We start from the raw sequence: 24,704 nt of genomic DNA, 5'->3' as shown, positions 1-24,704 counted from the left end.
ACATGGAAAAGTTATGATTTCTAGAAGTAGTTCTAATCCATTTGAACATAAATGATAAATTTTTAGTCCCACAAATTTGAAATAGACAGAAAAAGTTTATTCAACATCTTTATTATGAAGTACCTTTTTAAGAAATGTACAAGTGAAACCAGCACAGGGACATCTTGGCATTGGAAAAAAACAAAACAAAACAAAAAAAACAAAACAAACAAACCAAAAAAAAAAAAGAAACAGAAACACCATGGACAATGTGGTGCAGGTCTGACAACACGTATGAAATGATAATGTACATATTTACAGCACAGGGTTGATCTGAACAGAAGGGAGAAAGAGCAACACTGTGGCTTTTGGAAAAAAAAAAAAAAAAAAAAAAAAAAAAAAAAAAACACGCACCAGGAGTGACTTATGACAAAATTTTATATTAAAATTATAGACTGATTAAGAGTACATAATAAAAGGCACTGAGCTTCACAATCCCCAACGCTGCAGATGAAGGCGCTCTTTTTTCTTCTTCTTTTTTTTATAATTTTCTTTAAAAAAAAAAAAAAAATGTCATGACTGTTCATCACTAATGTTAAAACAAGATGTCAGAGGGCCAAAGCAGTCTGCACAAAAACAATAAAAATAGATTTAAATTCAATCAAAAACATTCCTTATAAACAACATGCTCAGTGATTAAGTTTTTTTTCTTATAAACAAATACATATTTAAAATTTTTCATTTTTCATCTGAAGGCATAAGGGGTTTTAAGGGCAAGTTTTCAGATTTTCAACCCGGGTATGACGACGTTCTCGACAAGCCAGGAACATTCAATTATCTACCAGCATGGGGAAAAGCGCGACACGTCTGCAACAGCATGAGATCAATACCGGAGACAGACATGATATATGATCACTTGGGAGGATTCCTTACAGGAAATCGGCTAAAGACAAAAAAATAAAAATAAAAAATATACATTCAGCTCAGATACCTGGTGTTTCAGTGAACCAGCTGTACAAAAATATGTTGTGGCACTGATGGAAACTGCTGGAAAGACAGGGGACTTTAAAATGTGTTCGTTCCATTTCCTCAGAAACAACTGGACGACGAGATTTTATGCCAATCGTGTCTGTAAAATAAACATGAACCAAAACCTACAGCAGGCTAACTGAGATTAGAATAACAGTAAACAGCAGGTCTGGATTAAAAAGCATATATATATATAATATTTTCCCTTTTAACTTGCATCTCAGAAGCTCAAAATTGTTCCAGACCCAGATTACAGTTGAACTTACTTTATTTTTCTGCTATTTCTCTAAGTTGATCCATTTTTAGTTGAGCGTGTCATTGACTATTTTAGTTATAGATCCAATGAGATCAAAAATGAGCAAAATAATTACAAAAAAAAAAAAAAAAAATCTGTCCTGTAAACTAACAGCTGCTTTGGCTTCGGGTGTGCCTTTTCAGATTGGAGTTGTACATCCTGTCATCTAACTCTCAGAAAGATGAAATGGCAGACTTGTAAATTATAGAAACTGCAGATTGCAAATAAAAGTTGCACTGAAACACACACACACGCGCGCAAAAAGAAATTCACCAGATTTCAGCTCAACTGCTCCTGAAATTCAACCTGATCTTTTCTATTTTTTTCAGTCAAAGAACGCACCATTTCAAAGTGCTACCAATGTCTCAGCTACACTCACGGCAAAAAACACTGAATCTTACACCGTACTGTTGGTCTAGTTTATAGCACAAGTTTTTTTTATTACACTTGAAGAAAGATACAACTAACAACTTTTCAGCAAGACATAAGAGCTTGTTTTAAGTAAATTATTATTTGAAATTAATAAAGTTTACTGGTTCCACTGGCAGATTATTTCACTTATAAACAAGATATTATAAGTGAAATAATCTGAAAAAATCTGCCAGACTCCAACGGGAGTCTGGCGAGATCTGAACAGTTACCCTGGTTCATCAATATTGTACAAAGATATTTGTACTAAACACTAGACCAAAAATACTTGGTAAAATTATAATTTATTTATTTTATTTTATTTTTTTGCAGTGCTCTTTAAGGAGGAAGTTGCTACAAATCGAGGAAGGCTCACAGTTAACTATTTTTATTATTAATGAGGTCTTCAAAATGAAAAAAGCACAAAAGGTGGCTATTTGGAAAGGAAAGTATCATGGTTCATAAATGGGTACAATGTCTGTGCTTTATTTAAACTCTATATGGGGAGTGATATTTCAGTAGCTAAATATATCAGAATATTTTTTTCTTTTTGAGCTTCCAACCTCCCTCAATAAAATCAGCTGGACATATTAGGAGCCTGTTAGAAATCTGATTGGCCGTTTTATTTTTGTGTGCTTGTTTTATAAAATAACCAGTTTCAGTTCTCAGAGCCGCCTTTAAACATCTTGATCAGTAGAAGTTAGATACTCCCTCAGTTTTGTTCATGGACACAATTTAAGTACAGAAGTCACATCATCTCAAACAGATGTCATATCATCACCATCTTAAGATGTTGACACAGAATTAAACAAATCTGCACCAGCAGCCAAACTGGGAGACAAGTTTTAGACCAGAATTTACAAAACCTGGTGACATTAAAAGATTAACTGTGTTGAAGCAAGGAGGGGAGAAAAGCGAAAGTTTGTGCCATTCCAATGCAAATCCAACTACTTAATGTTGAAGTTTGACATTTCTAGTGTTTTCTTGTCTTAAATTAGATGAAAGACTAAATCGGCACTCAGAAGGTTTTGATTGGTTTAATTAAAGTTTAATTGAACTGGTGGCTGGGTTAGTTTTTTTTTTAGCTAGTTTTAGCTTCTTGGTGCTAAAAAGATAAAGTTAAAATTGTTTATTGATCTTTGCTGCAGCACAAAGAACTGGTGACAAGCAGGTATTGGCACCGTTTATTACTTAAACCAGTTTGGTAGGAACCTCTCTTCTGGTTCAGGTAAAGGGGCCAGTGGTCAGCAACATTCACCTGGGTCAGCCATTTCTGCCCTTAGCCTAGCTGAACAGAATTCATCGACAAAAGAAAGAAGCCCATCACCTAGGGAAAAACTGCTGAAGCTAGCATTTGTTTTTTATTTCCTTTAAAAAAATTGCTCACTCACTTCCTTAATATTTTGGACAAAATTATGGATGATTTAAGCCACAAGTGGCTGCGGCGCTCCAGACCTCTAGTGTAAACAAATACTCTTGTTGTAACCACGTGATATTTAATAAAGAAAAAATATCTTGAAGTCTCTCCTGTGATTGTTTGTTTGCTTTAAATTGTAAAGACTTTTTTTTGTGCCCATTTGCTCACCCACCCACATATGTGCACGCATCACCCCCCACTTCTAACAACCTGATTAGTGACTGCTCATGGCTAAAAGGAAAGAAAGAAATATATATATATTGCATGCTGATAATTAAACTTTGTAAAGAGAAATCAGAATTGATATGAAATCAACTTTGGCAAAGAGTTGATAAAACAAACGAAGTTTCAGCAAGACATAAGAGCTTGTTTTAAGTAAATTATTCTTTGAAATCAACAAAAGTTTACTGGTTCCACTGGCACCCCAAAGAACTGGTGATAATAAAATAAAAAAAACTAAACGGAGGTCAAAATGGATCACAAAATGTATCAGTGGATCTCTATTTAAAATAAACTGTCTTTTTTAGATTGGCTAAACTACTGGAGCAACATTCCCTTCGGCTTGTTACGATAAAAATGATTCTTAGACACTCATGTCAGCTTGCAGGACACATGTTCTTTGGCAGAGATCACATAAAAGATGGATAAAGGCGCAAATGTGATTGAGAATTTGCTTTTTTTTTTTTTTTCCTTTGTTTGAAGAGCCTAATGGCACCGACAAGGCAAGCACCCGGGATAAACCTACTGCTGAGAATTCCAATAAAGCAGAGAACATAAAAAAAAGGCTATTTCTATTAGCTTACTCTAAAGTCTTGTAAACACAGCGATGTGTACCCACCCTGCATGTTCCCTCAGCTTCCGCTGTGACACACACGACGCTATCAACTGGGGCAGATGTGAAAAACATGCAGAGGCGTTTTAGAAAAGTGGGAATTTTGAGAAACATATTGGAGGAAAAAAAAAATCTAGAGTTAGGGGGAAAAAAAACAAACAAAAAAAACCTAAAAACTTTAGAGCAGACGAATCCTATCGAAACAACGGAAACAAGGGGCACTTTTATGATTTAGTGACGAGAAACTCCATCGCCGCTTCCACGTGATTTTCAAAACATACACAATAATACTATATAAAGTGTGATATGACAAAACAAAAATGCAGTAAATAAGCAATAGTACCTGCCTTTGTTCATATACAAACCAAATAAAATGATAACAAGTAGCTAGAATACTTGTCCTATCCAAAACAAAATATGTAGCTTTGGTAAACAAGTTAGGCGGAGAACTGTCGTCTGAACGGTAGGATGTGAGCGATTGGAACGCGTTGGGCCCGCCTGGCGGTGAGTACGTCTCTCTGTTCTGAAGCTACCAAGGCAAAAATTGTAAAAAATAAAATAAAAATAATAAAATAAAATAAAAAAACCAAGAAGCTAGATGAAAACGTTCAGATTTTTTGTTTCTGTCCTCTCCCCCACCGGTCCCCAGCTGACGAGGAACGAAGACGGCGAGCTGCCGTCCTGAGCACCAACTGAAGCGTTTCCGTGGTAATGTAGCAGCATTGTAATGGTCTGCAGAGGACACGCGCTCCTCCTTTAGAGCAGAAGTGGAAGACAACTTTCATTCTCTTTTTTTTTTTCTTCCAGAAGTTCCCTCACCCCTCTTCCATCGACATTTTTTTAATATATACCTCTCCTTGTTGATCTGTAAAGAACAGAACATAGGGAAAATATTTTGTTCTTTTCTCCATTCCAGCATTATCTGACCCAATTTTTTTTTCTTTGTTTTTAATCCAGGCAGGTATTTGTTTATCCATGAATTCCCATCTTCCATCAGTCGTTCTATGCTGTGTTTTTCTACCCTTGTGAGACATCACTCGTCCATCTTTCTACTTGCCAACGTTCCAATTTCTCGTAGGTGTCGCATCTCCTCGTTTCGAAAGTCATCTGTTCCGTTTCCCGTTCCCAGAATTTCAGTCGACCTTCTCCACCTTCCCGACAATCTTCTCCTCAAAGATGGGCAGAATGGCGTCGTCGTCGCGGACCTCCTCGAACACAACTCCACAGTCAAACTCGTCACTCACCTTCTTGAAGTAGAACCTGAAGATCAGAGGAGAATCCGTTGTTCTCCACATATGGTAACAAAATGCCAGCCTATTGTAAGGCTGAAACTTTTTCAATTGCAAAGGTTGTTCAATTTTATTGGAAAAACCAACAAAGTAGCACAAAACTTTGACCAGTCTCAGTTTTTTATCTTTTTTTTTCTGCAAGCCAAAAAGTTCAGTTTTGGTCTGTAGTGCCTCATTTCCTCTGATCAGTCCATCACTCGAAATTACTGTAGGCGTCTCCACTGTGCACTTCGCTGGCTACAATAGGAAAATATAACGAGGTAGCACAGTTCGAATTATTATTCTCCAGAGAGATTTAGTATGGAAAATACGCTATATCCCTTTTTTAGTCTTTACAATCCTGCATGATCACCTGCCAACATTATATTCCATATAGAAACAAGTCAATTTCTGAGAGAAATGTGCAAAACTGGGTTTTATTTAGGAATATCAGCATAAAAAGTGCTGAATGAAAACACACCCCACACATTTCAGATATTTGAAAACTACCATTTCCAGGGTTTCCCCCAGGGTATTATAAGCCTGGCAGGCCACCAGGCTAAGCATTGTTAGCCTGGTGAAAAAAAAGTCTTTAATAAATTAAAGTAATAAAGCTTCAGAAGTATGAATACTTCTGAAATGGAGTGTGTGCTGTGTGTTCTCACCTGTAGTGGCCCTTTTTGGTAAGCAGCTCTTTAAACTGGCCCAGAGTCACCACGCGGCCCTTCACCGATGTCCGGTATGGGATGGGCTCTCCACAGAAGTAGTACGCCACAGTCATGTTCTCACAAACCTGCCGCTTCCCAGACTTGTGTCTGACAGAAAGAGTGGGGGACAATCCCTGTCAAACGCTTGAAATGACAGAAGACTTGAAGTTAAAGCAAAAAGACGAGCTGTACTTCTGCTTCGACTGCAGTAGAGCAGCCTTCCTCCGCTCCTCCTCCAGCCTCCGCCTCGCCTCCTCCAGCTGTGTGAGCGGGTTGGGGGCGGGGTTGGGCGGCATGGCCGGATCCTGGATGAACGGGTGCGAAGGCTGGACCTGAGTGGACGACGAGCCGGGGATCGTCGTGGACACCGAGGAGGAGTTGTTGCGCAGCTGGGCGGAGACCCATGGGTGCACAGCTCCAGGTCGTTCCACGGAGGTCGGGCGTGGCGACTCTGTGCTGGCTCCCGTTCTCCTGGAGCTGCTGGTGCTGCCGCTGAGCATGAGGGAGAGGATGGAGAAACAGGTTCAGAGCTTGCAGGGAGGTGAAGAGAGCTGAGCGAGATGGTAACTGGGTGTGTACAGTTTATCTCTCAAGGATTTTTAAGGTTTTTAATCTTTTCCAGCACCAAAAAATGAGATAAAAATAAGAAAAGTTTCAACATCAAGCACTTTCAAGGACCTTAGACAGAAAAAAAGCACTTTCCAAAACTCTACATTCAATTTCAAACATCTGTACAAACCTTCTAATAACTCAAGCACCACAGAAGAATGAATGCTAGATGTTACCACATAGCAATAATACATTAAAACTGACATAAAATACCATCTATACTAAATGCAAGGTTGTCCTGACCCATGAGAACTCTTCCTTTGCCTGTCTCCATCCATCATCCATTGCAGAATCTTCTGGTTCCTCTCCAGATCCTCCACCTGAGTACCCGGATAGCCCTGGGTTTCCAGGCCACGCCCGTTCTCGTCACTTTTGCTCGATGTCTCCGTCTTCTTAAAGCCCCGCCGCGACATTGTGCTGCCTTTGCTACTGCAAAAACATAATAAGCCACATGTTGTTCAAACTTGTGAAGCTATTAGTGTATTTAAGTGTGCTGTATTGGTGCAGTTACTAGGTCAACTGAATAAAAAATAAAAGACAGTATTTTACTAGTGAGCAGATGCGCATGCATACCCGTAGCCCATGCCCTCGAGGGTGCTGGCTCCAGCTCCGTCTGCATAGTTTCTCCGGCCCGCGTACTGGTTGGCTTGGTCTCCGTTCCACACCAGGTTGGGCAGAGGCCGACCTCCCGTCTCCTCTTGTCCATCTCTTCCTCTGTGGTAAACCTGCTTATGGTGGTAAATGCCTGGAAATAAATCAGGGAAAGGTTCAATGATGTGCTTTTAGCCACAACACAAGGCTCTTCCTCAAATGGATTTGATAACTAGGGAAAAAGAAACTAAATTAAAGCTGCAAGCAGCCTCGAACGGCCCTCGCAGCCAAGCGCCGCTCCGGCCTATTGCCACCGCGGGGTACGAGGAACCGCCGCCTCACGTCAGCCACCACAGAAGCTCTCACGCAGTTTTCAGCTCCTCCGCCCGCACCGCGGAAGCTGTTGCTCAGTTTTCATCAAAGCTGCGCACGTGCTAAGACAGAAGTTGTTGCGCAGTTTCCGCGCCCGTCCACCAGGCGGTACGCATCTATGCGTTCGGCGGCTATCCTTGACGATGCAAAAAAATGTGGTATAGATTCATTGCTTTAGCGAGGAAATATAGCTGGCGGATTAATGTAGGACGCGCAGTGGAGTCAAAACATATTTCAATGCTGTTGTTCTTTTTAGAGGTCAACAAAGGTCATACGTATCCAATTTGGCGTCAGTCGGATGATCCACGTGACATTTACAGCCGATCATATGCACATAGCGAAGTACTACAGTTCGTCATTTTTCATCATTTTCAGCTGTGTTTCTAAAGCACTCTATTTTATTGTTGGAGTAATACTTACTCAGAGTGGCGAATTACTGAAATGGTTTGTAAGAAGTAAGAAAATGCTACATTTACTGCATGATTTAATTCAACAAAAATTATCTGAGACATTTCTATCCTTTTAGAAATGTCATGGCAACACACTCACAAAGTTTTCACGCCCATCCGCCCGTGGATCTGTTTATCATCGGTGGAGGAACACTGACACCTACTGGCGAAATACTGATATTGTTCTTCATCCTGATTATCTGCTGACCCCAATTGACGAATTACTGAAATGGTTTATAAACGGCAAAAATGGGATCAAAATCTGAACTTCAATCTAAAATGGCCGACTTCCTCTGGGGTTTAGACCATGGCTCCAAGAGACTTTTTTGTAAGTCCTGACATGGTACACATGTGTACAAAGTTTCGTAATTGTAGGTTAAAGCATGGCTTGGGGCTGATCATTTTAAATTTTCTAGGGGGCGCTATAGAGAAATTGGGCCACACCCTACAAATATTGTGATGGATTCCTGTCGGGGAGTGGATGAAGATCCATCCTTGTGAGGTTGGAGCAGCTGCGCCCAAAAATGTGGAATTGAGAGCCAAACGTAAGGCGATGGCGTTACAGGACACTTCGCCACGCCGCCACGCCCACCTGCTCCATCGTAGATGGTCAGGATTAGAATCCTCAACACACCAACATGGCTTCTGTGTCTTGGCACAGTTTCATGTTGATGAGGTCAAAGGGGTCAGATAGCGACCTTTCACAGTAAAACATTACACTTCCTGTTCTCAGGGGGCGTGGCCAAAGTGATGTCATCATTCGACCATAGGGTATTGTAGGACACCCGATGATGATCAATCACAGTAACTTTGGTGCCTCTGTGAGTTTCTGTGTAGGAAATATAGCAGTTTATGTTTTTATGGCGTGTAGGTGAACTTTGACCCCTGCTAACCCCCCTTCAGCATTCTCAAAAACTCACCGTTTTGATAACTTTAGATGGGACATGCCTTATGAACAGACTGACCGAGTTTGAAGCCGATAAATCGAAATCCCTAGGAGGAGTTCGATCAAATACCAAGGCTGTAAATGGCAAAAATGGGGTCAAAATTTGAACTTCAATCTAAAATGGCCGACTTCCTGTGGGGTTTAGACCATGGCACCAAGAGACTTTTTTGTAAGTCCTGACATGGTACACATGTGTACAAAGTTTCGTAATTGTAGGTTAAAGCATGGCTTGGGGCTGATCATTTAAAGTTTTCTAGGGGGCGCTATAGAGAAATTAGGCCACACCCACCAAATATTATGATGGATTCCTGTCGGGGAGTTGATGGGGATCCATCCTTGTGAGTTTGGAGCAGCTGGGCCTCAAAATGTGGAATTGAGAGCCAAACGTATGGCGATGGCGTTAGAGGTCACTTCGCCACGCCGCCACGCCCACCTGCTCCATCAAAGCAGGTCGGGGTTGGAATCCTCAATACACCAACATGTCTTCTGTGTCTGGGCACAGTTTCATGTTGATGAGGTCAAAGGGGTCAGATAGTGAAAGTTCACAGTAAAACATTACACTTCCTGTCTCAGGGGGCGTGGCCAAAGTGATGTCATCATTCGACCATAGGTATTGTAGGACACCCGATGATGATCAATCATAGAAACTTTGGTGCCTCTGTGAGTTTCTGTGTAGGAGATATAGCAGTTTATTTTTTTACGGCGAGTAGGTGAACTTTGACCCCTGCTAACCCCCCTTCAGCATACTCAAAAACTCACCGTTTTGATAACTTTAGATGGGACATGCCTTATGAACAGACTGACCGAGTTTGAAGCCGATCAATCGAAATCCCTAGGAGGAGTTCGATCAAATACGGAGGCTGTAAATGGCAAAAATGGCCTCAAAATTGGACCTTCAATCCAAAATGGCTGACTTCCTGTGATACTTGCACTATGACATTAATTGTAAATTTTGAGTATCTTGGGGAGCTCTACAAGTGTACCAAATTTCATGTCTCTAGGATAAAGTAAGTGAATAGCAAAGGGTCCTTTGAAAATTTCTAGGTGGCGCTATTGAGCCATTTCTTGTGGGATTTTTGTGATGACCTTAAAAATCAAAATTTTTAAACAGGCTTAAGCCCTCCGCCAAGTTTGGTGAGTTTTTGAATATGATAAAGCCCCCAAAAAGCCAATTCATTTGGAGGGAGAATAATAATAATTAAAGCTGCAAGCAGCCTCGAACGGCCCTCGCACCCAAGCGCCGCTCCGGCCTATTGCCACCGCGGGGTACGAGCAACCGCCGCCTCACGCCAGCCACCACAGAAGCTCTCACGCAGTTTTCAGCGCCCGCCCGCACCGCGGAAGCTGTTGCTCAGTTTAAACTTCTCCAACTCCGGTCCAACAGAGCCTTCTTGCTCAAAAGCGTGGTTCGGATTAGCAACTCCAAAATCCAAGCAAAATGTTGAGCGTAGTCCAGTTCTGTGGCTCCAAAGAGCAGGCAAAATGTTCAGGAAAACTTCGCAGCTCCAGCTGTCGCCGGCTGACTGTTATTACGTAGCGTCGATCTGTTTTCTCATTGATGGAGTACCACTGCCTCCTGCTGGGGCAATACTGGTATTGCACTAGCAGTACCAGTATATCGCCACAAGGTGCCAGTGGTACTCCATCAACACTGACCCCAGTGTGTTCTTACTTCGCTGTGTCATAAATTTTGCTGAATGACTTTGTTTGTATTATTTCTAGCAAAAATGAATGAATGTTTGTACTTTAACCCACAAAATAAACTTATATATATATAAAAAGTTATAATAATGTATATTTAAATAATTAATAACAACATAACCTATGGGCTGCTGTTTTCTAGGGGGCGCTATAGAGAAATTAGGCCACGCCCTCCAAATATTGTGATGGATTCCTGTCGGGGAGTTGATGGGAATCCATCCTTGTGAGTTTGGAGCAGCTGTGCCCAAAAATGTGGAATTGAGAGCCAAACGTATGGTGATGGCGTTACAGGTCACTTTGCCATGCCGCCACGCCACCTGCTCCATCGTAGCTGGTCGGGATTAGAATCCTCAACACACCAACATGTCTTCTGTGTCTGGGCACAGTTTCATGTTGATGAGGTCAAAGGGTCAGATAGCGACCATTGACAGTAAAACATTACACTTCCTGTTCTCAGGGGGCGTGGCCTAAGTGATGTCATCATTCGACCATAGGGTATTGTCGGGCAGCCGATGATGATCAATCACAGTAACTTTGGTGCCTCTGTGAATTGTGTGTAGGAAATATAGCAGTTCATGTTTTTATGGCGTGTAGGGGAACTTTGACCCCTGCTAACCCCCTTCAGCATTCTCAAAAACTCACCGTTTTGATAACTTTAGATGGGACATGCCTTATGAACAGACTGACCGAGTTTGAAGCCGATAAATCGAAATCCCTAGGAGGAGTTCGATCAAATACCAAGGCTGTAAATGGCAAAAATGGGGTCAAAATTTGAACTTCAATCTAAAATGGCCGACTTCCTGTGGGGTTTAGACCATGGCACCAAGAGACTTTTTTGTAAGTCCTGACATGGTACACATGTGTACAAAGTTTCGTAATTGTAGGTTAAAGCATGGCTTGGGGCTGATCATTTAAAGTTTTCTAGGGGGCGCTATAGAGAAATTAGGCCACACCCACCAAATATTATGATGGATTCCTGTCGGGGAGTTGATGGGGATCCATCCTTGTGAGTTTGGAGCAGCTGGGCCTCAAATTGTGGAATTGAGAGCCAAACGTATGGCGATGGCGTTAGAGGTCACTTCGCCACGCCGCCACGCCCACCTGCTCCATCAAAGCAGGTCGGGGTTGGAATCCTCAATACACCAACATGTCTTCTGTGTCTGGGCACAGTTTCATGTTGATGAGGTCAAAGGGGTCAGATAGTGAAAGTTCACAGTAAAACATTACACTTCCTGTTCTCAGGGGGCGTGGCCAAAGTGATGTCATCATTCGACCATAGGGTATTGTAGGACACCCGATGATGATCAATCATAGAAACTTTGGTGCCTCTGTGAGTTTCTGTGTAGGAGATATAGCAGTTTATTTTTTTACGGCGAGTAGGTGAACTTTGACCCCTGCTAACCCCCTTCAGCATACTCAAAAACTCACCGTTTTGATAACTTTAGATGGGACATGCCTTATGAACAGACTGACCGAGTTTGAAGCCGATCAATCGAAATCCCTAGGAGGAGTTCGATCAAATACGGAGGCTGTAAATGGCAAAAATGGCCTCAAAATTGGACCTTCAATCCAAATGGCTGACTTCCTGTGATACTTGCACTATGACATTAATTGTAAATTTTGAGTATCTTGGGGAGCTCTACAAGTGTACCAAATTTCATGTCTCTAGGATAAAGTAAGTGAATAGCAAAGGTCCTTTGAAAATTTCTAGGTGGCGCTATTGAGCCATTTCTTGTGGGATTTTTGTGATGACCTTAAAAATCAAAATTTTTAAACAGGCTTAAGGCCTCCGCCAAGTTTGGTGAGTTTTCCAATATGATAAGGCCCCAAAAAGCCCCCCAAAGAGGTGGGAAGAAAAATAATAATAATAATAAAACAATAGGAAAACAATAGGCCTTCGCAGCGCTTAGCTGCTCGGGCCTAATGAAATAATTTAAAACCAGAAAAATTCTGAAGAAATTTAATTGGGGACAGCCAAAGTGCATGTCAGTCAGAACCCAGCGTTCTGATTCTGAACTAACATATAGTCAACAGCAGGTGCTGTATCAGTGACATGTTGGCTAACATGGACTTACTCTATTCACTATGCCAACACTGTATCTACTAAAATTAGCTAGAATGCTAAGGTTAGTTTAAATGTTGTCAGTAGCATTTGGGTATGGATTTACATTGACTTACACCATTCAGTATGCTAAATGTAGCTAAATGTAGCTTTTACATAAAAAATTAGTCAAGATGCTTATTTTAGCTGTAAGGCTATTGTTAGCCTGAGGGCTATTGCTACATACAGGGGAACAAGCATGTAAACACTACTTGGCAGTATGTGGGCTATCATTAGCATGTTGACTAACAGTGACTAGTATCACTAGCATGTTGCAATGCACTGGGGTATTCAATGAATTGGATATAAATGTTCATTTTAAACTATAAATGCCTGAAATAAATACATAATCCAAGCAAACAGAGGAGCAAGACTTCCTACAAAACAAAATGGATAAAGTGTTGGAACCCTGGGTGGTTTACCTTTGGCCCCCACGGTTGGCAGACTCTGTCCCCCTCCTCTGTGTGAGGGGTAGTGAGGCGGCCCGATCCCTCCGTCTGGGGAGCGTGACGATTTGGGCGGAGTATGCCGTCCTCCGCCGCCTAAGCTGCTGTTAGTTGCCCCTGGCGACTGGCAGCCCGGCGTCTTCATCACCCGCTGCACGTGTTCGTCCAAAATGGATTCGGGGTCGTCTTCGTGAGCGTCCTCCATGGCCACCAGGCCGCCGTACGTGGTGGCTGTTCCCGTGTTCGCAGTGGTCTCTGAATAACGGGCCCCGTACAGAGGTGGAAACGACGAGGGGATGGGAAGTGGTATGCTGTGAGAAGACATGGAGGTCATCATGGAGACGTCGGCATCATCACCCTCTTCTTCCTGTTGGGAACGGAGACAAATCCTTATGTTTCCATGAGTCTTTATGCTGCAGGTGGGCGGATCAATCCGATATATCGATACTACATCGGTATCGGTACCACATTAAGACTTAAAGTTTCAGATTCTCTGTCGAAAATTTTAAAAATATTTTTATTGTAGTTTCTCAACTATACTTCAAAACAGAGTTTGGTTCGCTCTACTCTCAAATAATAATTTTTATACTTTATTTACTCAAGCAAAATGCAGAGAAATTATGTTAATTTGTTATTAATGTAACAAATTAACTTCATCCAAATTCTACCCTGGATTTGAACAAAATCATTCAAAAGAAAAACCACAAAAACACTTAAAAGGTCAAAAGTTTGATGATTCGTCAAACTTGGATTGATTTCAGTATTGGCGCTAGAGCTGCACCGATCTCAAATTAATATCAATTTCAGACCAGATAATGGGGAAAAAACATCTAGAAATTGTGACAATGTGCCTGATGCATAATAGCAAAATCTAGTCTAATTCTATGTTTTGTGCTGTGAGCAAAGTAATGCTTTGTCACTTATTTGAGATTATATTTTGAATTTCTTATTACACTTTCTGAACAATTTGAAAGGATTGTTTCAGTTTATTTTTACATACATGTTTAATCAGCGTAGTCAACCTACCGTTTTTGTTTTTATCCATTTTTCAACATAGCTTGTCCTACTCCTAATTGCACAGACTGAACAAATGAAAGCTGTTTTTACACGTTGTTCAAACTTGTGAAACTATTGGTGTATTTAAGTGTGCAGCGTTATCAGAAATATAATACTGTATATTTATATCTGTTTCAAAAAAAATTCTGATATTTATCAGATGATAAACATCAGATGCATCAGCTGATACATCAATATCGACAGTGAAAAGAATGGATGGGTGCATCCCCAATTGGCATCAGCAATTCCATTTACTTTTTCATCAGACCAATAGCAAAATATGAAATATCAAAGACTTCTGCTTTGTGCCAATGACTTTTTTACTTATACTTTTCGTCAGATCATCAACCAAAATATAGCTTTCACAAATCGGGCAATATGAAGGCATCAAGCGGAAATCCATGATGCCTGCTGGTTAAAAGTTCAGATTTTTTTATGTCTTTTTGTCATCACACTCCTCGTTTCCTTTGTTGTATTTTGCTGGTGTCAGGCGTCTTGACACCAGCACTTTACATTTTTTATCATAGTCATGCTCCCTCTCACCTCACCTGCTAAACCGACTGCTTGCTGCATCGTTTTCTAAGCGAAACTGGGCCATCAGTAAAACTAGATGCAGATGTGAAATGGTTGCTATGGAAATTCAGACCCAATTTGTCAGGTGTTCTTATTTGTCATGTCAAATAAGAACATGATATTGTCTTTCTTGACAGGTGGAGATATTAAAAGTTGAACAATTTCTTGACATACGTAATACATTAGATGAAATACCCAACACTAACACACATGATGTAACCTAGAGGATAAACTCCAAGGTGAAACTCGTTTCTGGTCAGTCTTGCAACTTCCCTAATGCAAGACCAAATGCATGCTTTCTCTGACGTAGACCTCCTCAGCGTTTACAATCTGAATACTCACCAGTCGTACTCTCTTCAGCCTTTCTTCAAGCATTTCCTGGGCATCTCGATCTTTGAGAACAGCCTCCAGCCTGTTGATGAGTTCTGCTGCAAACATCTCCGGCTTTACGTGGATGTCCTTTGGTATGCGATACGTGCGCTTTGAAGAAAACATGCAAACATATCACATTTTAAAAATTACATTCTGCTTCCCGAGTAAGAATATTAAGACGAGGAAAAAAAAAAACCCATACGGGATGGGGTTTTTTCCCCAGATCATCTAGATGACGATGTTCTTTTTAGAGGACATCATCTAGAAAGTTTATAAAAATTTCACCTGGTAAATTTAAGAGTGGTTTTGGGGTACATATTTAATCTCTACATGCTGCCATTTGCTCGGGGTTATTACAATAATAAAATTAGTTACTATAGTTACATGGCATTAGGTCCCTAAAGCGCAGAGAAAAGACTTTAGAAAACATTTGTTTATAATTAAATGCATGGTTTAGAACCAAAATGGATTAAAAGACCAGCTGTTGTTGTATCAACCTTCCAGATCACTCAGGTGTTCTGATTCAATCAGAATCAGAGTCAGACATGGAGAATTGGAAGTTTTTGTTTTCTTTTAATCAACAACAAGATTCAAGAAAACTCCAAAAATTCTTAAACACCTACTTTCTTGAATTCAAAACTTTTGGTATTAGAAGGATTGTTAATTGAAAATATGTCCGTCTTTCTTATAAACAAGGGAAATGTGTTACTGCCTTCCATAGCTAGTATTTAGGAACATGTGGGGGAGGGGCAGCACTGCATTACTTTCTGATCGATACAGGCAAACAAAATCACATTTAAGTGACAATAAATAATAGGAATGATAGAAAAAACATATTTTTACCATCTTTGAAATAACTGTATGCACCTAGATACATATATTTGGCCTGCATTTTCTTAGGATAAATAAAGTCCAAAGAATTTACTCCTGAGGAGGATTTAGGCGTCTAATTTTCCACATATATTTATATTTCTAGCTAACACACAAGCAAAGACACTCACAGGTATATGAGGTAGGGGCACACGGCCATTGGCTTTGGCACTTTCATGCATCTCTTTCCGATGCTGCTTCCGATATCTGTATGGAGGAATACCATCTCTGGGAACACAAATAAAAAACAGGAAAATATTAAAAACGGAAACTTTATTCTCCTGAGCAAATGGGTCTTAATGCATTTAAATGGATAAAAGGTGTGAATGAAGTGAAGATTAAATGCTTACACACTGCTGTCGGTCAAGGACATTGTATCTGCGTCGCTTGACATGCTCTGCTGCTCACTGTCGTTGGCGCTGGTTACTGGGGCCCGGGCGTAGCCCATGTTTGCGTAGTAAGGGTTTACCGGCTCTTTCCAAGGTCTGAGAACAAAAATCAGGATGTTGACATTAATGCTGCACTTTTAAATAGATTAGAGATTCAGAATCGTTAAATGTGAAAAAAAAAAAAAAAGCTAGACATATGAGCAGAACCACATGGAGAGTGACTGACAGCAATAAGACCCGCCTCCTGGCTCTGATTGGTTGTTTCTAGTTTGCACTGGGATAAGGCAGATGAGCTCGATTTCTTTTTTTCCCCCCCACACATTTGTCTCATACCATGTTTCAACAAATGTAAAACAAATGTTGCATACTGCAACTTTAAAATACACATATTAGTTTGACAATTTTTCATTTGTTCACACTTCTTTAAGGGTTCAGTTTGACTTATTAAATGGATTATATGAAGTTACATAACAGAAACAAGAGGTGTAACAAGAATTTTCTTTAAGCTAAAGCAAAACAACACAACTGAAACCTTTCTATACAGCCCTCAGCTTTGCCTGAATAACAAAACGGATTATGGCATCAAACTTTAAGCTACTGCTAATTAGGTCATGGCAGCACACACCTGTACTCCCTGGTGTCCTGCCTCCTCCTGTTGGGTGAGGCCCTCTGCGGTGCCGTCTGCATCAGCAGGCTTTGAGTCAGCCTACTCACTGGTGTGTCGCCGCAATTGTCTTCATCTTTCTCTTCCTCTCGAGCTCCACCTCTAAAACGTAAAGAAAACGCATTCAAACAGGCAAACTTTCCCCAAGTAGTAAAGTGTGTGTAAATTTCAGTTTCAACTACAGTGTTTCTTGAAACACTCTATCCACAAAGTTCAATATTGGGATTTTTGAAGGTTATTTGTGTTGCATGAAAACATAACGCTTCCACAGACTGCTACTCTATTGATGCATGTGTGCTGTGCCATGCTAAGCACCATTTTTAGCTAAAAATGGAAACTAATCTATAGTTGCCAACAGGCTTTGTTTTTGTCCATTTTCAAAATGTTGTCAAAATGTTTACATAAATGTGTGATAATCTGTCATGTTACAGATTTATTTTGGCTAATGTTACATGTGCCAACTAGTCATAGTGGCTGCATTGCAAGGCATTAAGTAACGTTCAGTAAGTTGTGCGGAAAACAAACCGCAGTGTGTGTAAGTGTGTGTTCATTTGACACAACAGGTGTGTCAAATGAAGATAAAAGCACAGCAAAAGATTGAAGGCATGAGTTAAAATGTATTTATCTGTTATACATGTTTCTGTCTCTACTTAAAAGAGATACTTGTAGTAAATATTTCAAGTTTTAAAGTATTCATAGTAGTTGGTGAGATATAATCCCTCTGAACCACTGCAGAGTTGAAACTGAAATGGAGGTTTGGACAGTTTGTTTTTCTGGATGGAGCCTAGGCTGGACAATAAAAAAATAAGAAAATATTGCAAAAGACATGTGATCAATATCAATATGCAATACATCTGAAAGAATGTTCAATCATTTCACTGAACTCCAATCCAGCACCTATCAGTTTTCTGGGAGACGTGGGCAGAAAAAAGGCTTCGCCGCTCCAGCTCTCACGATGAGCTACGCTAAACTAACGCCCTCTCTCTTTGGTTACCTAGCAACAACCTGCTGAGCAGCTTGTGCACCAATAGTTTCAGATTTTGCCAGAACTGCTTGAAAATAAAAAAACTCCTTGGAGAGAAATGAAACGTCACGTCACCAGTTTGGCAGTATTTCAGATATTTAAAACAAAAAACTAATCAATGATTATGGATATTGACTGATTTGAAATGCTTGCATCAAACACTTGCTTTTTTTAGCAAAGTTAAATAAATTAGACAAGAGCTAGTTTGGGAGCAGTATTGTTGGCTTGTCAGTAAATGTCTCTGGATTGATGGTGTTCTAGTTATTACAAAAGCTTGATTATTTAAAAAAATTTATACTTTGTACTGTTCTTAATATTTTCCATAGTGAGAACTTTATGTCTGTAATAATTGTACCCTGATTACAAATTTTAAAAAAAGTTTCCATCTGCATCAACAACCATTACTGAACGGGTCAAATTTCTAAAGTAGTACCTTGGCACGGTAGGCGAGATACAAAAATGTGAACGACGCTTCTCAGAAACAGCAGATGATTTTACAAATCATTCATCGTTTTGGAATATGCACTTTCAAAGAACCAGACGACAAAAGCTGAAGATTTGAACGCTGATTAAAAGTTTTTTCTCACCTCCACTCCACATCCTCAGCTAGAGTCGGCAGATAGCCAGGCGGCGGCTTGGCCGGGCCCGATGAGGGACTCTGATCGCTGGGATTGGGCTTGGGGCTCTCTCCTCCTGTCCGGGTGTACTCCAGGTAAAGGTCCGATTTAAGGAACAGCGGGTAGGTGTTCTCCTCCATCATGGCCTGGATCTCTGTTTGAGCCTAGAACAGAAGGTTGTTTTTTTTATTTTTTTATTCAAGTTTATGACTGATATTGTACTGTTTCAAAGTTGCTGATATGAATCACGATGGAGCGGTCTAACACAAAACTTGAATTGTGTCTGAGATCAGGGAAAACAAGACAATGTTTCAGGATGTAATAAGATTTATAATACAAATCAAAAGTCATGACTCATCTCACATTTTGGTATATTTTACTTTAGAAATATAAGTTTTCTCTAATTGACTTTGAGGGTTTTGATTATTAATCATCTCGTCTTTCTTGCATATTGGCTTATTTCTATTAATTTTCAGGTCAGTACCCAATTACTGAGATCCTGAGAAAGGGTAAGTGTGTTCACATAGAACGGAAAATTTAATTAAATTGTTACGCAGTCTGTTTCGAGCAGAGTGCCACGACAACTTTCTTCTAATTGTTTTACAAATAACTTGGTAGTCTCCCCATTGAGCTAAAATTAAAAAACAAACAAAACTCATCACAATAAATAGCAACTGAACGATTCCTCTCCCTGTACTTTGTTTGGTCTTTGCTTCTTTTTAGTATTCATTTTACACAGTTAATTTGCATTAATCGTGATTACTTGATTATTGTCCACTAATCTAGTAATAGCTTATTTGATAACTGGGGCACACAGACTAAAATATTTATTATACTTGTATTTAATAAAAATGAATTTAATTATTTGTTTACTTGCATTTTGTATAAATTTTTAATATTGTATAAAATAAGCTTTAGTAATAAAAAAAATATCTGCAGAATGCACCAATTGTTTTCATTACTTGATTAGTGAAAACGAGAAAACAAGCAGTGACTGATTTCAAACTGTGAAATATTTCGACTACTTTTCCTCTGTATTGATTAAACATTATACAATATTATGATTATTGTTATTGGCTGAAATGTCATCCAGCTTCACTTCTAAAACTATGCGACTTCAGAGTCCTCCCACTGTTTGATCAGTGGTTTGTTGTTTTTACAAACATGATTTCCAAAAGCTTCATTCAAACTAATCCCTTGGCTGTAATGGTGTGTACAAAATTGTCATGACAAGAATAGAACATTTGACAAGTGAGCCATAAAGAAAGCTTCAGAGCCCTGCTCTGCTTTCATCTGAAAGCAATCTCCCTATAAAAGGTTGCATCATTGGTGACAAGCAAGATGTCATTTTACAGACATCTGTAGTAAAAGAAAGAAAGCTGTTGTCCATTTGATTTTTGCTCATTTTAGTGTCTTAAAGGGCCAATACTCCATATAGTGTCGTTTTATCACACAGTCAAGTAACTATGTTGCCTTCAGTTGTTATAAATGCTGTCAAATATGACAGCATTTTATAAAAATTAACATATTATAATCGGCACATATAAAATCAAATAAGGAAGCTCTTAGAATTTCTTTATTCAAAATAATAACGTTAAAGTGTTCAGCATGTTGATAATGAAAATTATGGACAAAATGAAGTTGAGGCAAAGACAAATTCACCAATCACACATGGTTCCAGATTCTCATTTGTTCAGAATGAAATGGAGAACAGAAATCTGACCGGCTTCATAAACTAAATTCAGTAGTAATTTCAAACAAATCGTCCTTCCTCATGCACTGCACTTTTGTCATAGCGATAAATTTGCAGAGCGTGGTCTTCCAAAACTTCTAAACAGTTGCACACCCCGCCTAATTAGTCACTGAACCAGACACTTCATCCTCGAGTCTGTTTAGAAAGTGCAGAACAAAGCTGCCCAATGAGAGGAGGGAAACTGTACGGACACACACACATAACCCCTCGCCCCCTACACACACACACACACACAGGACCCGGAAGCCCGAAGCGAGGGAGATCCTCCACTAGAGATGCATCAATTCGATATCATCTTTGTCGATCCAGATGTTGGAAAAAAAATATAGATCACGTATCAGTGATAATGTGCCAAATCCAGAAGGGCAGATCTATTCAGTTTAACTGTTTTGTGCTCTGAGCAAAGTCATGCTTTATTATTCATTTAATGTTATATTTAGAATTTCTATTTGCACTTTCTGAACAATTTGAAACAAAGTTTGTTGCAGTTTATTTCTTTTATCTATTGCTTTTGTCAGTTTCTTGATAACTCACTTTTCATTGGCTGTTTTACTCCTAATTGCAAAGACTGAACAAATTACAGTTGTTGCTTGTGATACATACTCCAGGTATGTTTTTGTTTGGGGAATGACATTGTAAGATGATGTAAAGATCAAAAACGTTTATTTCACATTACACCCTCCCTTTAATTTTCTATAATAATACCCACAATGCATGCAGTGTTTTAATCACCTGTTCAAACATGGCGGGGTCTAGATGTGGCTTTCCCACGCAGTCTCTGATGAAGCTCTTTGTGGCCGCTTTGATCGTCCTGGAAACGATCCCGCTCCCGTCCACTATGTACTTCTTGTAGATGGCCTTGGCCAACTTGGCCCTCTTGTCTTGGCTGGTCTGCCTGAAGCCCGAGCACGCAAACCAGAAGTCGACCAGATCTTCGCACCCTTCCTGACACAAGAAGCTCCTGAACAGGTTGGTGCCATCCTGGTCGTCCAGGAGCGAGTGAAGCGACTCGGCCCACTTCAGGTACGGTGGAGTCGGAGACGCCGAGCCCTCCGGCTCGTAGCCCAGGTCCAGGTCGGGCCGGCGTGGGGTTGCAGACGACGAAGAGGAAGGCGCGTGACTTGAAGGGTCTCCCATTTTAGAAGAGGGATATCCCTGGGTTTGGGACAGGCCGCCCGGACGGCTGTTGCCCGACTGGACCGGCGGGTCCAGATCAGTGCCCTCCTCGCCAGGAACGGGAGGCCTGGGGGCATCTTCGGTGAAGTGCGCGGGGCCGTTCAGAGAGGCCATGACGCCTCTGCTGCCCCTGTACCCGACCCCATGTAAATCTCTGACAACGCTCATGTCTCTGGTTGCAGAAGAAGGAGGTCAGACCTTCCTCTGTAGCAGTGAGTTTGCTGGAAAACAATTCACCCTGGGAAGGAAAACGAAGACAGCTTTAGCAGTATGACTCGACACAACAAACGTAAACTTGTAAAAATATAGGAATGACTAACTGCTCTATCTCAACCCACATGAGTCAGACCGCCTGTGTTAGAGAGGTTACTAACAGAGATCACACAGCTGCTGGATTTATTATTTTACAACCTGGCAGGGCCATCGTAGAAAATGCTTTTTATTAGCTAAAGCAGGTTGGATTCGTTTTCAATCCCCAAGACAAGACGAAAGACAGATTTTCATTTGTAGTCTGCTCTCTCTTTTTTTCTTTCTTTCCATCTACAAAATAAAAACTTTCAAATCTGATGGAAACATACTTAGTTATCCTGAGAGTGTGTAGGATTAATCTGAAATGGGACAAAATAATCTCTAACTTTTAAAGTACACCAACTCAAGTTCCTTTTGACCCCCGTAAAATTTGATTGTCACGTAAAAAGAGAACATGGCTACTCTGCCAGGTTTATATTGCTTTTAAAAACATGTAGCACACTCAATAAATTTTATCCAAAAGCAGCATCATGCCAGTATCCAAGCAGCAAATAGTGATAAATAGTCTGATTTGAGTCTAACCTGTAAACTGATTGACGTTAATACACAAAACTCTTAGGTTTTAAATACAGCTGCACTGATCGGGCTTTTACTGGCCATGACCTATTTCTGGTTTTATCTTAAATTTCTAAAGCCTGGTACATAGTAAGCAATCTCCAAATATAACATATGATATACATAATGTCATGTATAAAATATATGATGGCATCTCTGGTTACACTGCATGACAAGAGACAGCCGAACGCTAAATGTTTCCAAGCAATAACGAAAACAAATTATGAAATTATGCCAATTTTCTTCTACTATTTAATAAAGGGTCACCACTTTGCTTTTATTTTAAAGTAAACTGCAGAACATAAAACACAATTTTGAATTTATAAACCCTCCAGTCTTGCTCATCAGTATCGAAGTGCTTCGGCTGCTGTTTGTCATCCACTAGATTTTGTGATTTCGAAACTGACACTGCATCATCCCTTAAAAGCAACCTTTTTAATGTGCCATAGTGGTTAGCAGTTTTGAGAATTTTCAATGCCATAATGCAAATTGAGCATATTTAGAACATAACCAACCTGTTCTTTCTTACCATCCTGTTAATGATGAAGTCAAATGTATTTTTGTTTCATATCACATTCTACCTTGACTAAATAAAATCACTACTGCAAGCTAATCATTTGCCAAAAACTGAATTGATCATTTCAGTTGTCCCATTTCATTTACACATAGAACTTTGACAGAATGCAAGAGCAATAAGTTATTTTATTGCTCTTCAAAGGAGAGGCTACAGTTTGCCATACAACTTTAATTTAAAAAACGCCAACAGCTGCTTGTAGTGCTCTATTAAATACAACCATTTCTAGTGGCGGACAATTCTTTTCTAAATCTTATCAGACCTAGTTGGAGTAGAAAAAAAAACTCAAAAATGAGACTGAATACAAAACAGCAGCTTAAATACTAAAATTCTGCTCGGCTGATTCGCCCCACAAACTAGCTAGCAACTGTAAGTTTTGCGACTTGAAAGCAAAGCTCCCGAGGGACCAAATACAACTGAGAACAGTGTATGCAAATTTCAAAGCAGAGGTTTATTGCTAAGTTCTTGCTGTCTGTTTACCATTAAACTCGCCGAGCAGCGCTAAGAGCCGGTGTAGCTCATTCTTCGGAAAGTTAAACGACATTTCTCAAACAATCAACTAGTGTTAAGAAGCTAAGACAGCTAGTTAGCCTCGTAGCAATGCCACCAGCGATGCCAGAGCTTTGAAGTGAGAATCTCATTCATGTTGGCCTGCAAAAGACGGTTGGGGGATGGGTACAGCAACAAACTCCACAGCCACACAAGACGGGCCTGCATGCAACAACACTTTCAACACAAGCGTGATTTAGACTTAGAGAAAACTCCTGCGAAAGCAACACCAACTTTCCCAATGAATACGCCCGACATAAACCGGCTGATGTAACATCAAAAGAAACAAGAAAGCGATGGCACACTTTCCACTCCAGCAGCTGCAGCAGCGGCGGCAGAAGCAGCTAGCTTCGCTTCTTAGCTAGTTTGTTAGCTTCCGAAGCTAGGTGCGTTAACGTCCCGTGTTTTCCCCCCAAAAGTGTCCGTCCTACCGTCTCTGAAACCCCGTTCCCCGTGGTCCGCTGCATTGGGGATACTGGCGTGAACACGGTGCTCCGAAACGCGGCATATGGATCGATTTCAGTGAATAAAACATTAACAAAAATATCCCGTCGCCTTGCCCTCAACTCCCCATGGTGGTTAGTTTCAGAGCAATAATACAGAGAGGGACGGAGTACGTGCGAGCACGCCAACTGTGAAGAACGTTCACAGGGACAGCAGGAAGCCGAGCGATGTCCAGAACTGAACCTGCAGGAACTAGCAGCTCTTTTATACTTAGTTTTGAAGCAAAAACAATTACTTAAAACTGAGTTTTATAACTGTAAAACATACATACAGAGTAAGAAATTATATCCCTTCTTTATGGTGCTCATGTAACTCAATTGCACAGATTGAGTTACATTCCCTTACAGCATCCCACCCGTAAAATGTGCATAAAAATCTGAACAAAATTAAAAGTATTAATAAAAAACACAAAAAAAGCTTTTTATTTAAAGATTGCTCTACTCAAATATTTTAAAGCTGCCATATGTAACATTTATTTAAAAATTGATCTTTTACATATCTGTTAAAACTCGCTATATTATACAGTATGAGAGACATATTCTGTGAAAAAAGTCAAACTTCACTGTCCT

At 40.2% G+C, this 24,704-nt stretch overlaps 1 protein-coding gene across 1 annotated transcript; it reads right to left on the bottom strand.

Moving 5' to 3' along the window:
* Positions 1-13: 13 nt before the first annotated feature.
* Positions 14-24,214, bottom strand: LOC129376858 (axin-1-like). The gene is made up of 13 exons (XM_055056475.1): positions 24,063-24,214; positions 21,201-21,882; positions 18,686-18,879; positions 17,036-17,176; positions 16,372-16,506; positions 16,153-16,249; positions 15,122-15,259; positions 13,127-13,517; positions 7,118-7,289; positions 6,788-6,973; positions 6,128-6,427; positions 5,894-6,043; positions 14-5,220 (listed from the first exon to the last, which is right to left on the bottom strand). Exons 2-13 carry the CDS (start codon positions 21,810-21,812, stop codon positions 5,094-5,096), a joined length of 2,643 nt encoding a protein of 880 aa, XP_054912450.1. The 5' UTR covers positions 21,813-21,882; positions 24,063-24,214; the 3' UTR covers positions 14-5,093.
* Between the last annotated feature and the right edge of the window lie 490 nt (positions 24,215-24,704).

The sequence above is a fragment of the Poeciliopsis prolifica genome, unplaced genomic scaffold (genome assembly GCF_027474105.1).
Source record: "Poeciliopsis prolifica strain line A6 unplaced genomic scaffold, Auburn_PproV2 SCAFFOLD045, whole genome shotgun sequence".
Taxonomy (NCBI): domain Eukaryota; kingdom Metazoa; phylum Chordata; class Actinopteri; order Cyprinodontiformes; family Poeciliidae; genus Poeciliopsis; species Poeciliopsis prolifica.
The sequence above is the reverse complement of the archived record's forward strand: the minus strand, read 5'-3'. Positions and strand labels throughout refer to the sequence as shown.